Genomic DNA, 20,682 nt, shown 5'->3' with positions numbered 1-20,682 from the left:
ATAAAGTGATACAAGTTCGCCAGCAGAAGCATACTAACCAAGGAACTTTAAGAATTAGTGAAAGTAAATTTTGATTTCAAACAATCACTGATGTACTTTTTTGATTTCCAGGCGGTTATACAATTCACGACAAGCCAAATCCCAGAGGTGAAATTGTAATTGGTGGGCAAAATATCTCCATGGGATATTTTAAAAATGAAGAGAAAACAGCAGAGGATTACACCGTGGATGAAAATGGGCAGCGGTGGTTTTGCACTGGTGATATTGGAGAATTCCATCCTGATGGATGTTTACAGATTATAGGTCAGTGCATTGTCTTCTCTCTGGTTTTCTTTTGCTTTTGTAACTTCAACACATCACAAATAGGATCTGTGGTCCTGGTAGTTCAAACTTTGGGCACGGTATTTTGAGCTTCTTCATCTGTGAAAACGAGATGCTGCCAACCTCATAGGGTCATTGTTAGGAGTAAATTCATTAATATAGATAAAACATCGACAGGCTTGCCTGAACTCTACTAAGTAATAGGAGCAGCAACATTCAGGTGTGAGGAGAATGGGCAGGAAAATAACATATTGTCAATGAGAAAAACAAGAGTAGGTTGGATGAGAACTTTTTTAGTTGACTGGATGTGGCTCTACATCACAAGTATCTACTGTAATACATCCTATTCTAGACCTTACTTACCTTTTCCCTCCCCATCAAAGGGACAGCATGCATGCTTTTTTCCCCTGGTGGCTGATTATATGGCACTAACTAGCCTTGAACCATGGAAAATGATCATATAAAGCCTCAATATTAATCTCTTCTGAGAATGTCAGTGGCTCAGGCATTGCTTATGTTGAGCTTACTGAAATAGACCTTTAAGTTAAAAAAAAAAAAACTGACTCCAAAATATCCCTATGCTATTTTGGCATCAAATAAAACAGAAATTGCCTGGTTGATAAGGACCACTCTGCAGGATCCCCCTTAGGTCCTTTGCTAACCATGCAGTTTCATCTGTCATAGCTCTTGGGACCCATTTTAATCCACCACTGGACCTCCCAAAATTTGACCTGAATATAGGAGAGATCCTTTGGAAAAATTTATTTTTTTATGATTGATTTACTTATTTGAGAAGCAGAATTACAGAGACAGGGAGAGACAGAGTGAGAGGTCTTCCATCTGCTGGTTCACTCTCCAAATGGCCACAACGGCTGGAGTTGGGCTGATCCGAAGCCAGGAGACAGGAGCTTTTTCCGGATCTCCCATGCAGATGCAGGGGCCCAAGGACTTGGACTATCTTCTACTGCCTTCCCAGGCCATAGCAGAGAGCTGGATTGGAAGAGGAGCAGCCGGGACTCGAACCAGCACCCATATGGGATGCCGGCACTGCAGGTGGAGGTTTCATCTAGAAGTTTGATATGCGGGGGAAGTTCCCCAGAAATATGGTTCACTTGAGAACAAATAAGCCTTGTCTTTCTGCCCACTTGCTCTTGAATTGTTCTTGAATTGACTTGAAGGTTGTTTCTGGTAAGTGGGTTCCCAGGCTATAGGCAGGCAAATCAGCACTCAGATGAAGGTTGTAAGGTAAATGGATGACAATTCAAGTGGGACTATCCTGTGCCAACATTTTCTGAGAGCACTGCCATGTAATAAGATAATGTCATATGTGGGTTAAAGGGAATGAATATTTGCTCAGTGTGTTCTGGTTGGCAGACACTGTTTCTACATGCCTATATGAAGTAGGCATCATTATTTCTGATAACGTTTAAGGGAGATAGAGGTTAGTTGACATGTCATAACTAGTACCAAGTAGTACTACCATTCAAGCCTAATGCTCCAAAGTCCTTGTTCCTTCCATTAGCTTCCTTACAATTTTTTAATAAGATATTAAAGCTTTGGGTATGAGATATAGTTGTTAGCCAGTACTTCTTCAGGCATTTTCTTTTTAACTACTCTATAAGAGATGCATTATGTATGACAAGATTTTAGAAGTGATTTTGTAAGTAAAGATGAAGGCAATGAAAGCATACATTAAGAAAAAGAGACTGTGGATAACTTAACGTTCTTCATGATTTACAGATCGTAAGAAAGATCTGGTGAAGTTACAAGCTGGAGAATATGTATCTCTTGGGAAAGTGGAAGCGGCACTGAAGAACTGTCCACTTATTGACAATATCTGTGCTTTTGCCAAAAGGTAACTTTCGGGAGTTGCATTTTATGTTTCATACACTTAAAGGATGATGAGAACATGATTTGGTTGTTGGTGATTATAAGAATAGCATCAAACTCTTAGAACCTTCACCACAGTTGGGGCGTTATGAAAGTTCTTGAGCTCAGCAGCTTGAAGATCATTTGAGAAAACTTAGAGATTTTAACTATTTATGGAACACCTACTACATCTTTCTAAACATGCCACAAAAGTCAGGTAACATCCACAACTGAGACAGCCTGAGTAATTTTCCCTGAAAGGTAACATGGCTAGTACCTGTTGAGGTGAGTTTTGAAGCCGACTTGCTCTAATGATGCACTGGTTAAGATGCTGCTTGGGATGCCCACATCCCATACCAAAGTGTAGGATTCAAGTCTTGGCTCTACTCCCAATTCCAGCTTCTTGCTGATATACATCCTGGGAGGCAGTGCAGGTGATGTGTGCCCACATCCTATATCAGAATGCCTGGATTGCAGTCCCAGTACCACTCCTCATTCTAGCTGCTAAGGCAGCAAGAGATGGCTCAAGTAGTTGGGTCCTGCCATCCACATGGGAAACGTGGATCAAGTTCTCAGCTCCTGAGCTTTTGGGGAGTGAACTAGAGGAAGGGGGGTCTTTCTCTCTGTCTCTGCCTTTCAAATAAATAAATAAAAATTTTTAAAAAATCCTAAGGGATTGAACCATTTTTTCTTTATATATTAATGTTTTATTTTTATGTGTTTTCCTCCCAATTTTATTCTGGTAAAAAACACATAGGATTTACCATCTTAATCATTTCTTAAGTGTACAGTTCAGCTGTGTCAAGTATAGTCACATTGTTAGATAACTAATCTGCAGGACTTCATTTGCAGAACTGAAACTGTACCCATTAAACAACAACTCCTCATTTCCCCTCCATCCAGCTCCTGGCAACTGCCATTCTACTTTCTCTTTCCAGATACTTCATACAAGTAGAATCATGCACTGTTTGTCTTCTTTAAAGTTGATTTTTACTTATTTGGTTCACTCCCCAAATGGCTGCAACAGCCAGGGCTGGGCCAGGCTGAAGCCAGGAGCCTGGAACTCCCTCTGGGTCTCCCATGTGGGTGGCAGGGATGCAAATACTTGGGCCATCCTCTGCTTTTTCCTGGGCGCATGAGCAGAAAGCTGGATGGGAAGCTGAGATGGAGGTAGGACTGTATCCTAGGCGCTCTGATATGGGATGCAGGTGTCCCAAGCAATGGCTTTGCCCACTGCACCATAATATCCACCCCAGTATTTGCCTTTATCATTGGTTTATTTGACAAAGCATAATGTCCTCAAGGTCATCCATGTCTTAGCATATATCAGAATTTCCTTCCTTTTTTCCTCCTTAAAGATTCATTTATTTACTTTAAAGCTAGAGTTGCCCAGCATCCCTGGTGGCAGCTTAACCCACTATGTCACAGTTCCACCCCCTGTGAATTTCCTTTCTTTCAAAGGCTGAATCATATCCAATCATACATATATAACTCACCGTATTTACTAATCCATCTGTTGACACTTGAATTGTTTCTATCTCTTGGCTATTGTGTATAATGCTACAGTGAACACGAGTATGCAAATACCTCTTCAAGATCCTGCTTTCAGTTCTTTTGGGTAGATACTCAGATCTGGAATTGCTGGATCATATGGTAATTCTATTTTAACTTTTATCAGGATGGTAATTTTATTTTTATTTTTTGAAGTATTATACTGTTTTTCAGAGTGACAGCAAAAAATTTACATTTCCACCAGCATTGTACAAACATTTCAGTTTCTCCTCCTCCTTGCCAACATTTGTTTCTCCTTCTTTTGAAAGTAGTCATCCTGGGGCCAGCATTGTGGTGTAGTGGGTTGAACTGCCGCCTGCAATGTTGGCATCCCAGATGGGCACTGATTTGAGTCCTGGCTGCTCTACTTCCAATCCAGCTCCCTGCTAATGCACCTGGGAAAAGCAGCAGAAGATGGCCCAGGTACTTGGGCCCCTGCCACCCATGTAGGAGACCCAGATAAAGCTCCTGCCCCTTGGTTTTGGCCTAGCCCAGCCCAGACTGTTGTGGCCATTTGGGGAGTGAACCAGCATATGGGAGATTCTCTCTCTCTTTCTCCCCTTTTCTCCTCCTCCATTCATCCCTCCCCCTCTGTAACTCTGGCTTTCAAATAAGTAAATAAATCTTTTTTTTTTAAACTAGTTATCCTAGTGGGTATGGGGAATATCTCATTTTAATTTTCATTTACCTTATGATTAGTGCTGTTAAGCATCTTTTCATCTGGTTTTTGGCCATTTGTATATCATCTCTGGAGAAACATTTATTCAAATTCTTTGCCTTTTTATTAATTGAGCTAGTTTTTCTTGTTGAGTTATAAGTGTTCTTTGTATATTATATATACTAATTCCTTATCAGATATATGATTTACAGATCTTTTCTCCAATTCCATAGCTTGCCTTTTTGCTGTGTCAATTGCATTCTTTTTTGCACAGATGTTTTACTTTTGATATAGTTCTATTTATCTATTTTTGCTTTCCTTGCCTATACTTTTGGTATCAGATCTAAGAAACATTGTGAAATCTATTGTCACGAATCTTTTTCCTGGTTTATTCTAGGAGTTTTCTGGTTGTAGCTCTTAAATATTTAGGTCTTTGATCCATTTTGAGTTAGTTTTGGTATATATGATAATGTGCAGGTCCACCTTCATCCTTTACATGTAGATCTCCAGTTTTCCCAGCACCACTTGTTGAATAGGCTACCCTTTCTCCATTAAGGAGTCTTAGCACCCTTGTTGAACATTGTTTAACCACAAATGTGAGGGTTTATTTCTGGACTCACTTTTCAGTTCCATTGGTCTACATGTCTGTCTCTATGCCAATACTGTGAGTTTTATTACTTTTTCATGAAACTTTTAACCAATAAAAGAAATACATATTTTGAATTATTTGTCTTGTACTGTTTCATTGAATAATTTATGGATAATTTTCCTCCAAATTCTCATTTTTGTTATTTTATTTTCTATTTTTTTAAGTGACCAGTCCTATGTGATCAGTTTTGTGGTTCCTAATCAGAAAAGGTTGACACTTTTGGCACAACAGAAAGGGGTGGAAGGAACTTGGGTTGATATCTGCAATGACCCTGCCATGGAAGCTGAAATACTGAAAGAAATTCGAGAAGCTGCAAATGCCAGTGAGTAAGAAATTGCTAGTCTTTTGAAGTCCCTAAAACAGCTGCAAGATGTTTGTTTTAATAATAGAATGCAAAGCTTAATAAACCTACCTCATGTGTGTGTGTGTGTGTGTGCGCGTGTGAGATACACACACATATGAATTTGTATATGAAAGATAACTTAAATGTCACTTAATAGAACAACCAGTCTAGTTCTTTATGGTAGGCTAAAACAACCCTGCCAAATGTCATTTAACATGTGTTTGGACTAGTCCATCTTTGGATAGATCTGTTATATGGGTCTGTGTAATATCTGCAGAATAGAAACTAACAACTCTTTAGTAAGTAATTTCATGACTATGACTATAACTATGCTTTGTTCATGTCTTTCTTTAAAAGATTCATTTATTTATTTGAAAGTCAGAGTTACAGAGAGAAGGAGAGGCAGAGAGAGAGAGAGAGAAAGGTCTTCCATCCACTGATTCACTCCCCATTGGCCGCAACAGCTGGAGCTGTGCCGATCTGAAGCCAGGAGCCAGGAGCTTCTTCTGGGTCTCCCACATGGATGCAGGGGCCCAAGGAGTTGGGCCATCTTCTACTGCTTTCCCAGGCCATAGCAGAGAGCTGGATGGGAAGTGGAACAGCCAGGTCTCGAATCGGCACCCATATGGGATGCCAGCACTACAGATGGTGGCTTTACCCGCTACGCCACAGCACCAGCCCCTGTGCATATCCTTTTGCTCTTTGAATTGATGACCTCAGATGATACATTAACAACAAATTGGAGAGCATGCGCATGTGTACTCTGTGCCAGATGTTGTGTTAAGCAGTAGGAATACAGAAGGCAAGTAAGACATGTTGTTGGGTTTCAAGGAACTCATCCATTAAGAGGGATATGAAAGAGAGGCAGCATTCTTAGTAGCAAGAGCAGTATGAACAGAGACTCATGATAGAAGGGTACCTAACCATTCCCAGGGTTGAAGGGTGTGTGGCTTATGAAAGGTTGTCTCATAGAGATGTCACTTAGGTTCATTCTTGAGAGTTGACTAGAAGTTAACCAGAGAGGGCATTCAAGGACGTGGAATGATAGGAGTAGAGGCACAGAGGTGTGAAAAAGGTGATGCGGTCCAGGAACTGCAAAGACTTAGATGTGACTATAACATATCCCAAAGTACAGGTGAGGTGCCAAGGTTAGCAGAGACCAAGTCACAGAGTGCTTTTGTATGCCAGGTTCAGAAATTTGAACTTGGGGTCAGCACTGTGCTGTAGTGGGTAAAACCACCGCCTGCAATGCTGGCATCCCATATGGGCGCTGGTTTGAGACCTGGCTGCTCCACTTCTGATCCAGCTCTCTGCTTATGGCCTGGGAAGGCAGTAGAGGATGGCCCAAGTCCTTGGGCCCCTGTACTCACATGGGAGACCTAGAGGATGCTCCTGGCTCCTGGCTTCAAATTGCCCCAGCTTTAGCCATTGTAGCCACTGGGGGAGTGGACCAGCAGATGAAAGACCTCTCTCTCTCTCTCTTTTTCTCTTTCTTTCTCTCTCCCTCTGTCTCTGCCTCCCTGTAACTCTGCTTTTCAAATAAATAAATAAACCTTAAAAAAATTGAACTTAATCCTATAGGCAGTGAGGAGCCATTATCAGATTTTACCAGGTTATAGATGTATTCACTCTGAGGCCCGTGCTGGATATGCACTTGAGGGGGACCAGCCTGAGAAGGGAGGCCAGTTCATGACGGGTATGGGAGATATTTAGATGTCGGTTGAGAGTGATGAAGTAATGAAGTGTGGAATCAAGAAACATTTAGGCAGCAGAACTGTCAGAGTTTGATGATTTATTGGTAATGTCAGTAAGGAAAAAGGAGTTCTGGGAGGCCTCTAGGTTTGTAGCTCAAATGACATGCTAGATATCACTATTGCTGCAGCTAGAAAACACAGGAGGAAGAGCTGGTTTCTATGAGAAGTGGATGGTGAGGTCAGTTTGAGACATACGTGGTTTGAAACGGTTTGGATATAATCAAATTTAAAGCATCCAGGAGATAGTTGTGTATATTGGTCCAAGTCTCATGGCAGAGGCCTGAATTGTACTTACAGACTTGGGGATAATTGAAGCTATGAAGGGGGTGGGCTGACCTTGGGGTAAAGAGAATGTAAAGTGTGAGAAGGCAGCTAAGGATGGGTCTGCAGACAATGCCATCACTTAGGAAATAGAGGGAGGAAGAGGAACGCACGGAAGGCCTGATGGACAGATGGTACAAAGACAGTGCAGGGAACTGCTGAGAGAGTTTCCATAAAGGGGGGGGGGGATCACCAGTTTCCAATTAGCAGGAAGGTCTGAGAAAGCTTACTAGAACATTGGTTGGGAAATAAAATAGATTGAAAATTAATTTTCAGGCCGGCGCCGCGGCTCACTAGGCTAATCCTCCGCCTTGCGGCGCCGGCACACTGGGTTCTAGTCCCGGTCGGGGTGCCGGATTCTGTCCTGGTTGCTCCTCTTCCAGGCCAGCTCTCTGCTGTGGCCAGGGAGTGCAGTGGAGGATGGCCCAAGTCCTTGGGCCCTGCACCCCATGGGAGACCAGGAGAAGCACCTGGCTCCTGCCATCGGATCAGCGCGGTGCGCTGGCCGCAGCGCACCTACCGCGGCAGCCATTGGAGGGTGAACCAACGGCAAAAGGAAGACCTTTCTCTCTGTCTCTCTCTCACTGTCTACTCTGCCTGTCAAAAAAAAAAAATAATAATAATAAAAGAAAATTAACTTTCAAACTACATGCTTTGCCAGTTTTATAGCCTTTTTAAATTTTTCATTCTTTCATCAGTGTATATATCATTTTAATAATATCCAATCATATTATAAGACTTGCATCAACTAGCAGCCTGTTTTGTACCTTTCCTCATCCCAAGGGCCTACCCTCTTCAACTTCAGCAGCTTTTTAGTGTATGGCATTTTGTCTCCACTTTTCTAAAGAAAATGGTTATATTGCACTGTCTTGAGGTTTTCATGTTGAGATATTGTCTATGGGCTTCTCATCACAGAAGGAAACTGCCTCACATCCAGCCCCCACCATACAGACACTACCTTTCCCGGGAGAGTAAATTTTACATTTTCTACTCATGTTTACATTTCCACGGCCATGAAATTATTCACATCTGAGCTACGTAGTGCTTTATAATTACATTTTCTTTCTTGAGTATAACATTTCGGGAGTGAGATAGCAGATGGAGGATCTCCTTCTCAGACTCTGTGGGTCTCTTTATCACTCTGCCTTTTTTAAATGTTTAAAAACATTTAAAAAATCTTTATATTAAAAACAGAAAATAAGAAAAGGATTTATAGTTATAGTTTTGCAACTTTAACCTGACAACTAACTTTTCCCAAGAACAACTCTGAACACTGTAAAATTTTAAATAACAGTTGTCAATCTTCCATCCTCTGGTTCACTCCCCAAATGGCTGCAGTGGCCAGGTGTGGGTCAGGCCAAAGCCAGGATCCTGGAACTCCATCCAGGTCTCTCATGTGGATGGCAAGGACCCAAACACTTGAGTCATCCTCTCCTGCCTTCCCAGGCCCATTAGCAGGAAAAATGTATTGGAGGCAGAGTAGCGAGGACTTGAACCAGCGCTCAGGTATGGGATGCTGGCATCATAAGCAGCAGCTTAACCCACTGAGCTACAATGCTGGCCCCTAATGCCTTCCTTTTATATTAATGTCACCATGCTTCAGGAACTTCCTTTGAAACAGATTCTGATTTGTCTTTTTTTTTTTTTTTTGACTGGCAGAGTGGATAGTGAGAGAGAGAGACAGAGAGAAAGGTCTTCCTTTGCCGTTGGTTCACCCTCCAATGGCCGCTGCGGCCGGTGCACTGCGCTGATCTGAAGCCAGGAGCCAGATGCTTCCTCCTGGTCTCCCATGTGGGTGCAGGGCCCAAGCACTTGGGCCATCCTCCACTGCCTTCCCGGGCCATAGCAGAGAGCTGGCCTGGAAGAGGGGCAACCGGGATAGAATCCAGCGCCCCAACCGGGACTAGAACCCGGTGTGCAGGCACCGCAAGGCGGAGGATTAGCCTGTTAAGCCACGGCACCTGCCTCTGATTTGTCTTTAATTGTAGTATTTCTTTTTGTGTGTGTGTGTGTGTTTCATATTTTTTTATTATTAAACTTTTATTTAATGAATATAAATTTCCAAAGTACAGCTTATGGGTTACAATGGCTTCCCCCCTCCCAAAACTTCCCTCCCGCCCACAACTCTCCCCTCTCCCGCTCCCTCTCCTCTTCCAATCACATCAAGATTCATTTTCAATTCTCTTTATATACAGAAGATCAGTTTAGTATATATTAGGTAAAGATTTCAACAGTTTGCCCCTATATAGCAACACAAAGTGAAAAAAATTCTGTTGGAGTACTAGTTATAGCATTAAATAACAGTGTACAGCACATTAAAGACAGAGATCCTACATAATATTTTTTTAAAAAAATTAATTTTCTATGCCATTTCCAATTTAACACCAGGTTTTTTTTCATTTCCAATTATCTTTATATACAGAAGATCGATTCAGTATATAATTAGTAAAGATCTCATCAGTTTGTACCCACGCAGAAACACAAAGTGTAAAAATACTGTTTCAGTACTAGTTATAGCATCACTGCACATTAGACAACACGTTAAGAACAGATCCCACATGTGATGTAAGTACACAGTGACTTCTGTTGCTGACTTAACAATTTGACTCTCCTGTTCATGGCGTCAGTAATCTCCCTAGGCTCTAGTCATGAGTTGCCAGGGCTATGGAAGCCTTTAGGGTTCGCCGACTTCGATCTTATTCCGACAGGGTCATAGTTAAATGTAGTATTTCAAAAAGTTTTTCAGCCAATGGGCTATCAGAAGTGTACTGCAGTTCTTCTCAGTCACTCTGTGGAGTAGAATGTTACCTGAATAATTATTATTGCATATTTACTTGTGTAAAAAAATGGGGGGTAGCCAGCACTGTGGTGTAGTGGACCGAGCCTGCAGTGCCAGCGTCCCAAATAGGCACCAGTTTGAGTCTTGGCTGCTCTACTTCCAATCCAGCTCTCTGCTATGGCCTGGGAAAGCAGTAGAAGGCCCAAGTGCTTGGGCCCCTACACCCATGTGAGAGACCTGGATGAAGCTCCTGGCTCCTGGCTTCAGATGGGCCTGGCTCTAGCCATTTGGGGATTGAACCAGCAGAAGGAAGACCTCTCTCCCTCTCTGTAACTCTGTCTCCCAAATAAATAAAACATTTTTAAAAAAGAAGCAATGGGGAAAGCCAAGGTGGGTCACAAAGCATATAGAGAGTAGAATAAAATCTTAGGACTCGGGCCCGTAACTTTACTGTGCTTATAGTGAGCATATAATTGAACAATTCATGATTTGGATAATGAATGTTGATTATGAGCTAAATGGATAAATCACACATACATTTACAAAAGATTTACAAGTAACTTGCCAATGTTTTGCTTCAAATTATAATTTCATAGACATGCAAGAAAGCACAAATAACCTTGATTGTATTCAGCAGTTCTGTCTGATATTTCACATCTTTCACAACATGCCTGTTCATGTTTTAAATAGAAGTGTGAAGTGTCATAAGAATGAAAAGGACCTGGCATTGTGGCACAACACTTTAAGCTCCCACCTGCGATTCCAGCATTCTATATGAGAGTGCTCATTCGAGTCCTGGCTGCTCTACTTCCAATCTAGCTCCCTGTTAATGTGCTTGGAAAAGCAGCAGAGGGTGGCCCACTGACACCCACGTGGGAGATCCAGATGGAGTTCTGGACTCCTGAGTTCAGCCTGGACCTGCCCTGGCTGCTGTGGGCATTTGGGGAGTAAACTAGTGGATGGAAGATCTCTTTCTCTGTACCTCCCCTTTCTCTCTGTCACTTTGCCTTATAAATAAATCTAGAAAAAAATGTAAAGTAATTCTTTGGGGGCAGTTTGAGCAACTGCCAGTGACTATACAAACTGATATTTGCTGCCACCTGCAGGTCACACTGTTAAAAAATAATTAAAAATTAAAGTAAAAAATGAAAAAGAACTGTATTTTTTTTTCTTTTTAATCTTTCTTATTTGTTAGCTCTTGATTTATTCTATTTATAGGAAACTATGATTGTCCCTTGTTCTTTGTAGCTTGTGGTGCTAGATAATGTGTAGGAATTCATAAATGAAACCTCTGAAGCGGCCTTTTTTTTTGCTTTAAATAAACTTAAGATTAAATATAGGGACTTTTATAAATTAATTTGCTTGATTACAATTGGAAAAATGAGCTTGCTGTGTTCTGATCATGTCAGCGTTTCTGGAATAGGATCTTTGTAAGTAGGAAAAGTAAGGTGAAATCAAAGATTTGGGGGCCCAGTCTATAGCTGAGAATGTAGCTGTTGCTTGAGATCAGATGTCACCATGGGAGCACATAGGCTGATTTCAAGTAGCTTGTGCTGTCATGTGGCAACAGACAAAACATGTTCCATCTCAGCAAGTTCTGTGTTCACTTACTACCTGTTTGGGCAATATTTTTCAGAAGCTGTTTCTAAGTAATATTTGAAATTATTTTTCACACCCAGTTTTATATTCTTCTCCAGTTTTAATGAAACTCACTAATTCAACCAAGTTTTCCTAAAATCCATGCTAGTACCAGAACAAGAACTTCCGTCAGTTTGAGTTCTTTGTGCTTGTCATTGCAACCCAATTATTTCTAAAGGCTTCTAGGCTGTTCAGATATTTGCTTTTTCAAAATTGCTGTTTCAAATAATTGCATATAAAAATACAACTCAGCAGATTAACAGTACTGGTAGTGGACCTTCTGAATTTTAAGGATGATCTTGGGTTTATAACAAGTAACTCGGTATAAAATAATTTATGAGATTTTAAAATTACCAGCCGGCGCTGTGGCTTAACAGGCTAATCCTCCACCTTGCGGCGCCTGCACACCGGGTTCTAGTCCCGGTTGGGGCGCTGGATTCTGTCCCGGTTGCCCCTCTTCCAGGCCAGCTCTCTGCTGTGGCCCGGGAGTGCAGTGGAGGATGGCCCAAGTGCTTGGGCCCTGCACCCACATGGGAGACCAGGAGAAGCATCTGGCCCCTGCCTTCGGATCAGCGCGGTGCGCCGGCCGCAGCGGCCATTGGAGGGTGAACCAACGGCAAAAAGGAAGACCTTTCTCTCTGTCTCTTTCTCTCTCACTATCCACTCTACCTGTCAAAAAAAAAAACTATTAATAAAAATTACCGAGTGCTGTATTGATTGCCTCCGTCTTCTTATTTGCTCATATTTCTTCCAACATGAATTGAGTTGTCTGTGTCAAATGTAAGAGCATTCCATCATCTCTTAAGTCATTTCCAGATGTGAAAATCACAATGTCCTTTTTGGTTTGCATTTACATGAAGAGTAAGGTATTAAAGCTTATGGGGAATGTTTGTGTAGATAGTTAATTTTCTGTAGAATGATCTAATTCATGGGCTTGTATGTTTTTATGGATGGAAGTGAGCAAAACAAAGACCTGCTGTCATGGAGCTTACTTTGTAGCAGGTGAGACAAATACATGATGGGTGGTGGTAAGCACTTTGAAGAGCAAAGTGTAAGAGGATAGAAGAGACAAAGGTACTCTTTGTTTAGGGGTAGTCTAGGAAGTCTCCTCCGAGGAGGTGGCATTTGAGCAGCTGCCTGGATGAAGTAAGAAAGTGAGATATACAACTACTCTATATTAGGGAAGAATGTCATAGGTAGAGGAAGCAACAAATAAAACACCTCTGAAGAGGAAGTATACACTTGATGTGTGTGTGTGTGTGTATGAATAAAAAACTGCATAGATTAAAACTGTCCAACTGAAATGACAGATATACACTTTGAGAAATAGTGAAATGATAAGGTAGTGGTATCATTAATAAAGTGGCATATAATTAAATATAGTTTGCCTCATCCTGTATCACGTAAGCCAGTTCTGCAAAATTCATGTTTTATTAATTGTTTTTCTCTCCCCCTCCCCTACTCTCCACTCTTCTTTCCCCTTTGTCCTCCCTTTTCCCCATCTCTCTCCTCCTTGCAGTGAAATTGGAGCGATTTGAAATTCCAATCAAAGTTCGTTTAAGCCCAGAGCCATGGACCCCTGAAACTGGTTTGGTAACTGATGCTTTCAAACTGAAAAGGAAGGAACTGAAGAACCATTACCTCAAAGACATTGAGCGAATGTATGGGGGCAAATAAACAGCTGTTCTCCTATTTACAGTTGCCTAAGAGGTGGTCTGGTGGGTTTTCAGTGCTAGCATTTTAAGCCTTTGTCCAATCTGTTAGAATGTCAGGTTATGTCATTCTAAAGACACAGTAATTAAAAAAAAAAAACAAAACCAAAACTGATGAAAATAGCCGTTGAGTCTACTTTACCTTAGTTTTCATAGTTCTAGTTAAGCTGAAATTGAGAAATCATTTCCCTTTAGCTGTGTCATTACTTTTAAAGCAGAAATTCTGTTTTTAAACCTTAGCCTAGGATATACTTGTTTTCAAAAACATTCAACGTTGAACAAAACAAATTGAAGTAGAATGTAGTTCGAAGACATTTGCAACTTCCAATATCTATTGTCTTCCTAGTTCAGGAGAAATTTAAATATCAAGCATGAAAAAAAATATATGTGTTAACACTACTCAAAGCAGAAGTGCTACAGGGCTTTAAAATTCTCTTGCAACCATTTATCTTGAAGGGAAAACTCAACCGTAATATAATATACAGAACCAAATAATACCTTAGAAGGTATTATCTTATGATTATAATTGTTGCATAGGCTAGACATAGAATAATTGTAATATTGTGAATAATTACAGTGCCTACAGTAAGAATAAAACAAACGTACATACCAAAAATACCTAGTAATGTATTTGAAGGGAACTTGAACTGCCTTTTTGAAACTTTGAGATCAAAAACCAGTAATTGTAATTATCTGAATGAATTAAGAAGAAAGTACACTTTTTAAAATGCTGAAAATTGCCTTTCTGTGTTTCTGGTTCAACATGAGAGACTGAGACCAAGAGAAAAATGATAAAAAGTTCAATGATAAATTTAAAGGATAAAAATTTAAGGAAGCATTTTTTTCTTTTGCATAAGGTAAATCGTGAGTATTTGGAATTAAGACCCTTGCACAGCACTGAACCTGGAGAAGATTTAGGCTCTCAATTTGTCTTTGATAACAGGGATTGCCTTTAAAATGTACTTGTGTTAAATTATCTCTGTAATGTACGGTCTGTTTGCTATTGCTGATTCGATCCTTAATCAGTAGTTTGCATTTCAGAAAGTCTTTGATTTTGCTTTAATTTTAGCAAAGCGGGTTATGAAAAATGACTTCCCCGAAGTCTTATTCAAACCTACGGGTGATTAATTAACTTGGATGACTTCAGGGAGGTTAAAGGGAAGAAAACACTGTTACCACTTTTTTGTTGTCGTTGTTTGTGAAGAGTTTAGAAACTGGAAATGCTAGATTTGGGAGAAGGGCAGAGTTACTTGAAAAGGGACTGATATTTGTGTTGGAACTTGGAGTGTGGGTTTCTTTTTGAATCTTTAATTAAAATCTGGGATCATAGGTCCCTGGTAGATATTCACACTCAAACCATAGTTAACTGTTGAAAGCAAAACTTCTTAATACTGTCATTCTTTGCACTTTTTCTTAATCGTTTTATATATAAGCATATGTGTGTATGTGTGTCTGTGTGTGTGTATACACAAACACATATTGTTGCTTACATTGCTTTGTACAGATGTGGGCCACCACTGTAACAAAATGAATTTTTTCTCTAAAGTATTTATAAAGAAAATATTTAAATATTATGTATATGGTGGTAATAAGGAAAAAATAATCTGGTATTATAAACAAGGACGAAGGTTTTTTCTAAAAATTTCTTTTGGTTCAGTGTTCTATAAAGCAAAATCCTAGGCATGTTTTTCCTGAAGTTACAGGTGAGTGTTCTCATTCTTCCCACCTGACCTTGGAAGAGTGATAAATGATTTTTGTCCAGTAGGCTACTATTCAGCTTCTACTGTTTCTGGCCCACTGTCACTCCTTTAAGGATGATTTTCTTACACTTTTCCAGTATGTGACCTTTGCCCCCATTGGGAATGGTGATTTTAAATGTGTGAGTGCATGCATACTCTTATCTCAGATATTTGCAGCCCTTTCCCACCCCCATCTCCCGAAAGCTGGAACACTGCCAACTAATGTGTTGTATAGGTCCTTTGGAAACACGTAATTCATACTTAAGGTTGGGTGCTGCTAATTCTTTGTGAAAATCCAAATATTGTTACGGGACCAGGGAGATGCCACTACCCCCTGATTTTTCATCTAAAAATATACATGTTTGTGTAAACAGAAATCTTTCCATATTCATGGTGACTTTTTAAGTATTGGAATCTAAAGATTTTGATCTCACATTTTTATACCTGTTTAAATTGTTCACAGTTACTACATGTCAGCCATCAAAGTTGTACTTAAAAAATTTACTACAAGTATGTACATTTCTGAGTCAAGCACTTATGACATGTTTTAATGACATAAAGTATCCTGCCTCTTTGATATTTGTATTCATTCTTTTTTTTCTGTAGTAGAGGAATAATTGTATGGTTATTCAGAATGGAAATATGGAAATATGGATAAATGATTCCAAGAGTCAGAAGGAAAGGAGACAGTAATGTTTCTTTGATGATAGAGACTGATTAGCAATCCTCGCCTATATTTTCCTCATAGCATATGACAAATGTTTCTAAGGTAACAAGATGAGAACAGGTTAAAGAGTCTGTGATGTTTTGGATTTGGAGAGAAGTATTTTAGTTTTTAAATGTAGTTACCAATTATAATGTATTCATATTTGTACTTTCTGTTAAAATGCACGATTGCAGGATTGTTATTTAGATTTTGTGTTTATTCTTGATGAAAAGCTTTGTTTGTTCTTGTTTTTAAGTTTGCACTCAAATCTTAAATAAATCCACCCATGTTATCAAGCCAATTTGTGCTTAATTATGTGTCGAGATAAAATCTATAAGCTTGAAGATTATTAACCAAACTTTTAAACACACAACTATTAAAGTTCTCATCTCTAGGTTTACAAAATTACATTAAGCAGGTATATTAGTCAACTTTTCATTATTTTAACTAAAATACCCAAGAGGAACTTACTGGGAAGGAAAACATTCATTTCCGTTGACATTATGAGGTTCACAGTTCAAGGTTGTGTGGCAGTCCCATTAGCCTGACATCTGGTGGAGGCTAATGATTGGGGAACATGTGTGGAGAAAAGATCACATGATGAGCCAGGAAACAAAGAGACACAGGGAGTGCACTCTTAGTCCCTCCATGTAGTCTGTCCTCACAAGGCGGTCAGGATTCAATCATGGGCTCTTCCCCAGCAACCTAATCTGATCCAATCACTGGCCCTGCGGTAATTGGATCGAGCTTCCTTCCTAAGCAATTAGCATTAATCTGTTAAATGGTAATGGAACACTGAGTTTCAAATGTCTGCATGAGTTTGGGAGCCAAGTCCTATTGAATCCATTAGAGCAGGTAACCTGGCTTAAAAAAGTCTGATCCATTAGTTCAGAGCATTTGACCCCAAAGTTGTGTGTGACATGGGTACAGTTAACAGTATAATGCTTTTGGAGTACAGATGTTGCAGGACAAAACATAGTTACGTTGTGTGAATTATTAGGTGGTAATAAAGGATATCCATTACTTTTAGGCTAATTGATATTTAGGGAAATTAATGTATCTGTGTGATACAAGGGTGCACATAAAATGATATTAAGAGTTCTGGAATCAGATTGCCTGAGTGTGCTTTCTGTTTTTGCCACTCACTTGTGTGACTTTGTGCAAGTTAATTAATTTCTTGCAGCTGCATTTCTCTCTCTGGGAAAATGGGTTTGATAGATCTATCGGTGTTGTTGTGAAGGTTAGAGTCAGTCATGTAAAGTGTTTGGAACAATACCTGATGTTAGGTATTATAGTAATTAACATTATTGTATCTAAAAGTATTCATCAGTCCAGTTATTTATGAAGTATTACTAGCACACTCAAAGCCTTAAAGCACAGGAACCTTTTATCTGCCAAGGGCCATTTGGATATTTATAACATCCATTCGTGGGCCATACAAAATGATCAACTGAAAAATTAGCCTGCTATACATTTACTGCATTTTGAGTTCCACCTGCAGTTGCTTTGTCAGGGCCAGACCAAATGATTTCACAGGCCTTACAGAGTTCACAGGCCCGACATTCCCCACCCATGTAAGGATTGATTTCATACTCCTGAAGATGTAGTAGAAAGAGTTCTGGATTTAGAGGCCCAAACCTGGACTCCTTGTATCACTAAATTTGTATTGGTGGGCAAATCTCTCAACATCCTCTTAGCCTTAGTCTCTTCTTCCTATTAAATAAAGCCAGTGACCAAAAAAGATGTCCTTTGTAAAAAGGGAATGATGAATGACAGGAGAAATGGGGAATGTGATAGTCCCTAAGGTTGATCACATCTAGCTTCAGTTTCTGACATGGCTGTCCCAAGCTAATTTTAAATGATGCTGTAGGTCCCAAGTTTCCCACAGGGGTATGAGGCTGTGGATGATGCTACTGCAAAAGTGAGGATTCTACTACTTCCTAAGGTGTCTGACCCCCTCCGGTTTTTGTTATCCACAGACTGCATACATGCATTGTGTGTGTGTGTGTGTGTAACAGTATTTTATGAAGATGTTTTTTTGAAAAATACTATTACGGCAAACCTGATTTGTCTTCAAAATTTTCCTGGTTGACTTCCTTATGTTTTGTTTTTTTTTTTAAGATTTATTTATTTGAAAGGCGGAGAGAGAGAGGTCTTCCAGTTCACTCCTCAAATGCCCACAACAGCCAGGACTGAGCCAATCCAAAGCCAGGAGCCCAGAACTCAATACAGATTTCCCAGGTGGATGTCAGGGGCCCAAGTACTTGGGCCAGCTTCTGCTGATTTCCCAGGCTCATTAGCAGGGAGCTGGATCAAAAGCAGAGCAGCCGGGACTCCCAACAGGCACTCCAATATGGGATGCCGGTGTTGCAAGTGGCAGCTTCTTAAAACCCTGCTGCACTGCAACACTGGCCCTGACACTGATTTTCTGTTTCATTTATTTAACTGCTGGCTGTCATCTGCTAAGTTGATTTGATGAACCTGTGAAATATGAATGTCCAATAGAATTTTCTGTAAAGTTGAAAATGTTCTGTATCTCTGTTCTCCATTACAAAAGCCACTAACACATGTTACTTTTGAACACTTGCAATGTGGCTAGTGTGATAGAGGAATTGCATTTTTAAATTTTATATCCACATTGGACAGCACAACTCTATATAGATTGCAAGCCACAGTTTGAAAAGCACAGGTTTCAAGTGAGTTATTCTATGAAGTCTATGGAAGACAGCTATCCCCTACCCTGTTTTCCATTTGCTCTACCTCGGAGACAGCCACTCTCAACACTTAGTTGACTGTTGATACTTACTATCTTATATCTAAATAACATGCTTTGTATTATTGTCTCTTGATATTGTCACTACACATTGTCCTTTTACTACAAACAGGCACACTTTCCATCCACCCAGTATACATGCATAGTTAGATCAGTAAGTCTTTGTATTATAATAACTAAGTTACTTAAAGCTGAAAACTAGGGTTAATTTTCCTTTCAACTTCTTGAAGCTAGTAACTGTCTTTCTTCCATTTGCTTGGTTTTCTGTGTACTTATCACTAACTCAACCCCAGACTTTCTACTAATTGTCTAAATCTCCTCTCAAGACTTGTAGATCACAAGAATTCTAACATACTCATGTGGCAGTCTCTCTGATAACTTTGCAACCTACTCCAATCTAGATCATGCCCTCTTTTCCCATGATGCAAGGCCATTACCTTGGGATTTCCCTTCAGCTTTAATAGGTAATGGACTTTTATTTGCTGAATTCCATGTCTTCTTAAATTTAACTTACTTTTTGTTGTTGGAGCACATCCTACAAGTAGAGGTACATTTGAAACCTTAATTGATCATTTTATTGGGTGTAGAATTGAAAATTTCCGGGGGCCAATGTTGTGGAGTAGTAGTCTAAGCCTCTGCCTGCAGTCCCAGCATCCCATATGGGCGCCGGTTCGGGTCCCGGCTGCTCCTCTTCCGATGCAGTTCTCTGCTATGGCCTGGGAAAGCAGTAGAGGATTGCCCAGGTGCTTGGGCCCCTGCACCCACGTGGGAGACCCGGGAGAAGCTCCTGGCTCCTGGCTTTGATTGGCGCAGCTCTAGCCATTTTGGCCATTTGGGGAGTGAACCAACAGATGGGAGATGTTTCTCTCTGCCTCTGTCTAACTCTATTTCTCAGATAAATCTTTTTAAAAAAGAATCAAGAATTTCCTCTCTATTAAAAGTATCATCCCATTATCATTAAACATTCTACCTTACCTTTCTCCAGCAGAAACCTTCCATTCTGTTTCACTTTTGTGTTTTCCAGTATGTTAAGCTCTTCTCTGGCAGCACTTCTTCACCCTGGATTCACCTAGGAATCACATTGGAAAGGTTGACAATAGTAACAACAAAAAGCAAAAAACAGGGTCCATGATTCATCTTCTCTCTGTGGCCAATGGTGGCCTTCCTACCAGGTCTCTAGATTCCTTCATTAGCCTCGCTGTTTAGGACCAAGCCACAAGAGAGTTAACAGAGGAAGCTGTGGTCTTTTCAGATTACCCAGGACGGATACTCCCAGTTAACTGTTGCATCCCCTACCTTGTTTGTATAGGATTGATTTTTTTTTCCTTTGCCTTTGGCAGGTTAGCTATTTCCTTTGGCACTGGAACGACTAAGAGATTCTGAGAGGATGAGGTATATAGAACCAGGATGTTTCTTGGAAGGTGCTCCTAAGGGTACGGAGAACCAGAAATGGGCTCTAATGGCGGATGGGACACTTGGAAGTACTAAACATCAACTTTTCCCCATTCATTTTTTTTTTGCCTTGTGATTGTAACAAATCAATCTGACAAAACCACCAAGAGATTCCTATGAACAAAGGAAAAGGGACAAGAAGAGAGAAGGTGTTAAAAATTCACTCAGTCATTTTGCCCTCCAGAGTGACTTCAGGGGCAGAAATCTATAAACAATGCTTTTGGTGTCAGGTATTTATTTTTGTGCCTAGCTCTTTGCTGGCCCATGGAGTTAATAAGAAGCTCAATCAGATTACACACACACAAATATGTTACAGACACATTGACATGCTTTCTTTATGGCCAACAGCACTTACATGCCTTTCTCATTGAAGCTCTGTCTTAAACATTTCTTTAAGGAAGGACACTCCAAGCAAGC

General features: G+C 40.3%; 1 protein-coding gene across 4 annotated transcripts in view; it reads left to right on the top strand.

Moving 5' to 3' along the window:
* The window catches only part of ACSL4 (acyl-CoA synthetase long chain family member 4), an 89,448-nt gene extending 73,107 nt beyond the window's left edge, over window positions 1–16,341 (top strand). For all 4 annotated transcript variants that reach the window (XM_062183860.1, XM_062183859.1, XM_062183861.1 and 1 more), the window contains 4 exons: window positions 112–303; window positions 2,062–2,176; window positions 5,213–5,370; window positions 13,403–16,341. In XM_062183860.1, the coding sequence (XP_062039844.1) occupies window positions 112–303; window positions 2,062–2,176; window positions 5,213–5,370; window positions 13,403–13,560 (623 nt within the window). In that variant the 3' untranslated portion in view covers window positions 13,561–16,341. The remainder of the gene's footprint in view (window positions 1–111; window positions 304–2,061; window positions 2,177–5,212; window positions 5,371–13,402) is intronic.
* Window positions 16,342–20,682: the final 4,341 nt, after the last annotated feature.

The sequence above is a fragment of the Lepus europaeus genome, chromosome X (genome assembly GCF_033115175.1).
Source record: "Lepus europaeus isolate LE1 chromosome X, mLepTim1.pri, whole genome shotgun sequence".
Lineage (NCBI taxonomy): Eukaryota > Metazoa > Chordata > Mammalia > Lagomorpha > Leporidae > Lepus > Lepus europaeus.
The sequence above is the reverse complement of the archived record's forward strand: the minus strand, read 5'-3'. Positions and strand labels throughout refer to the sequence as shown.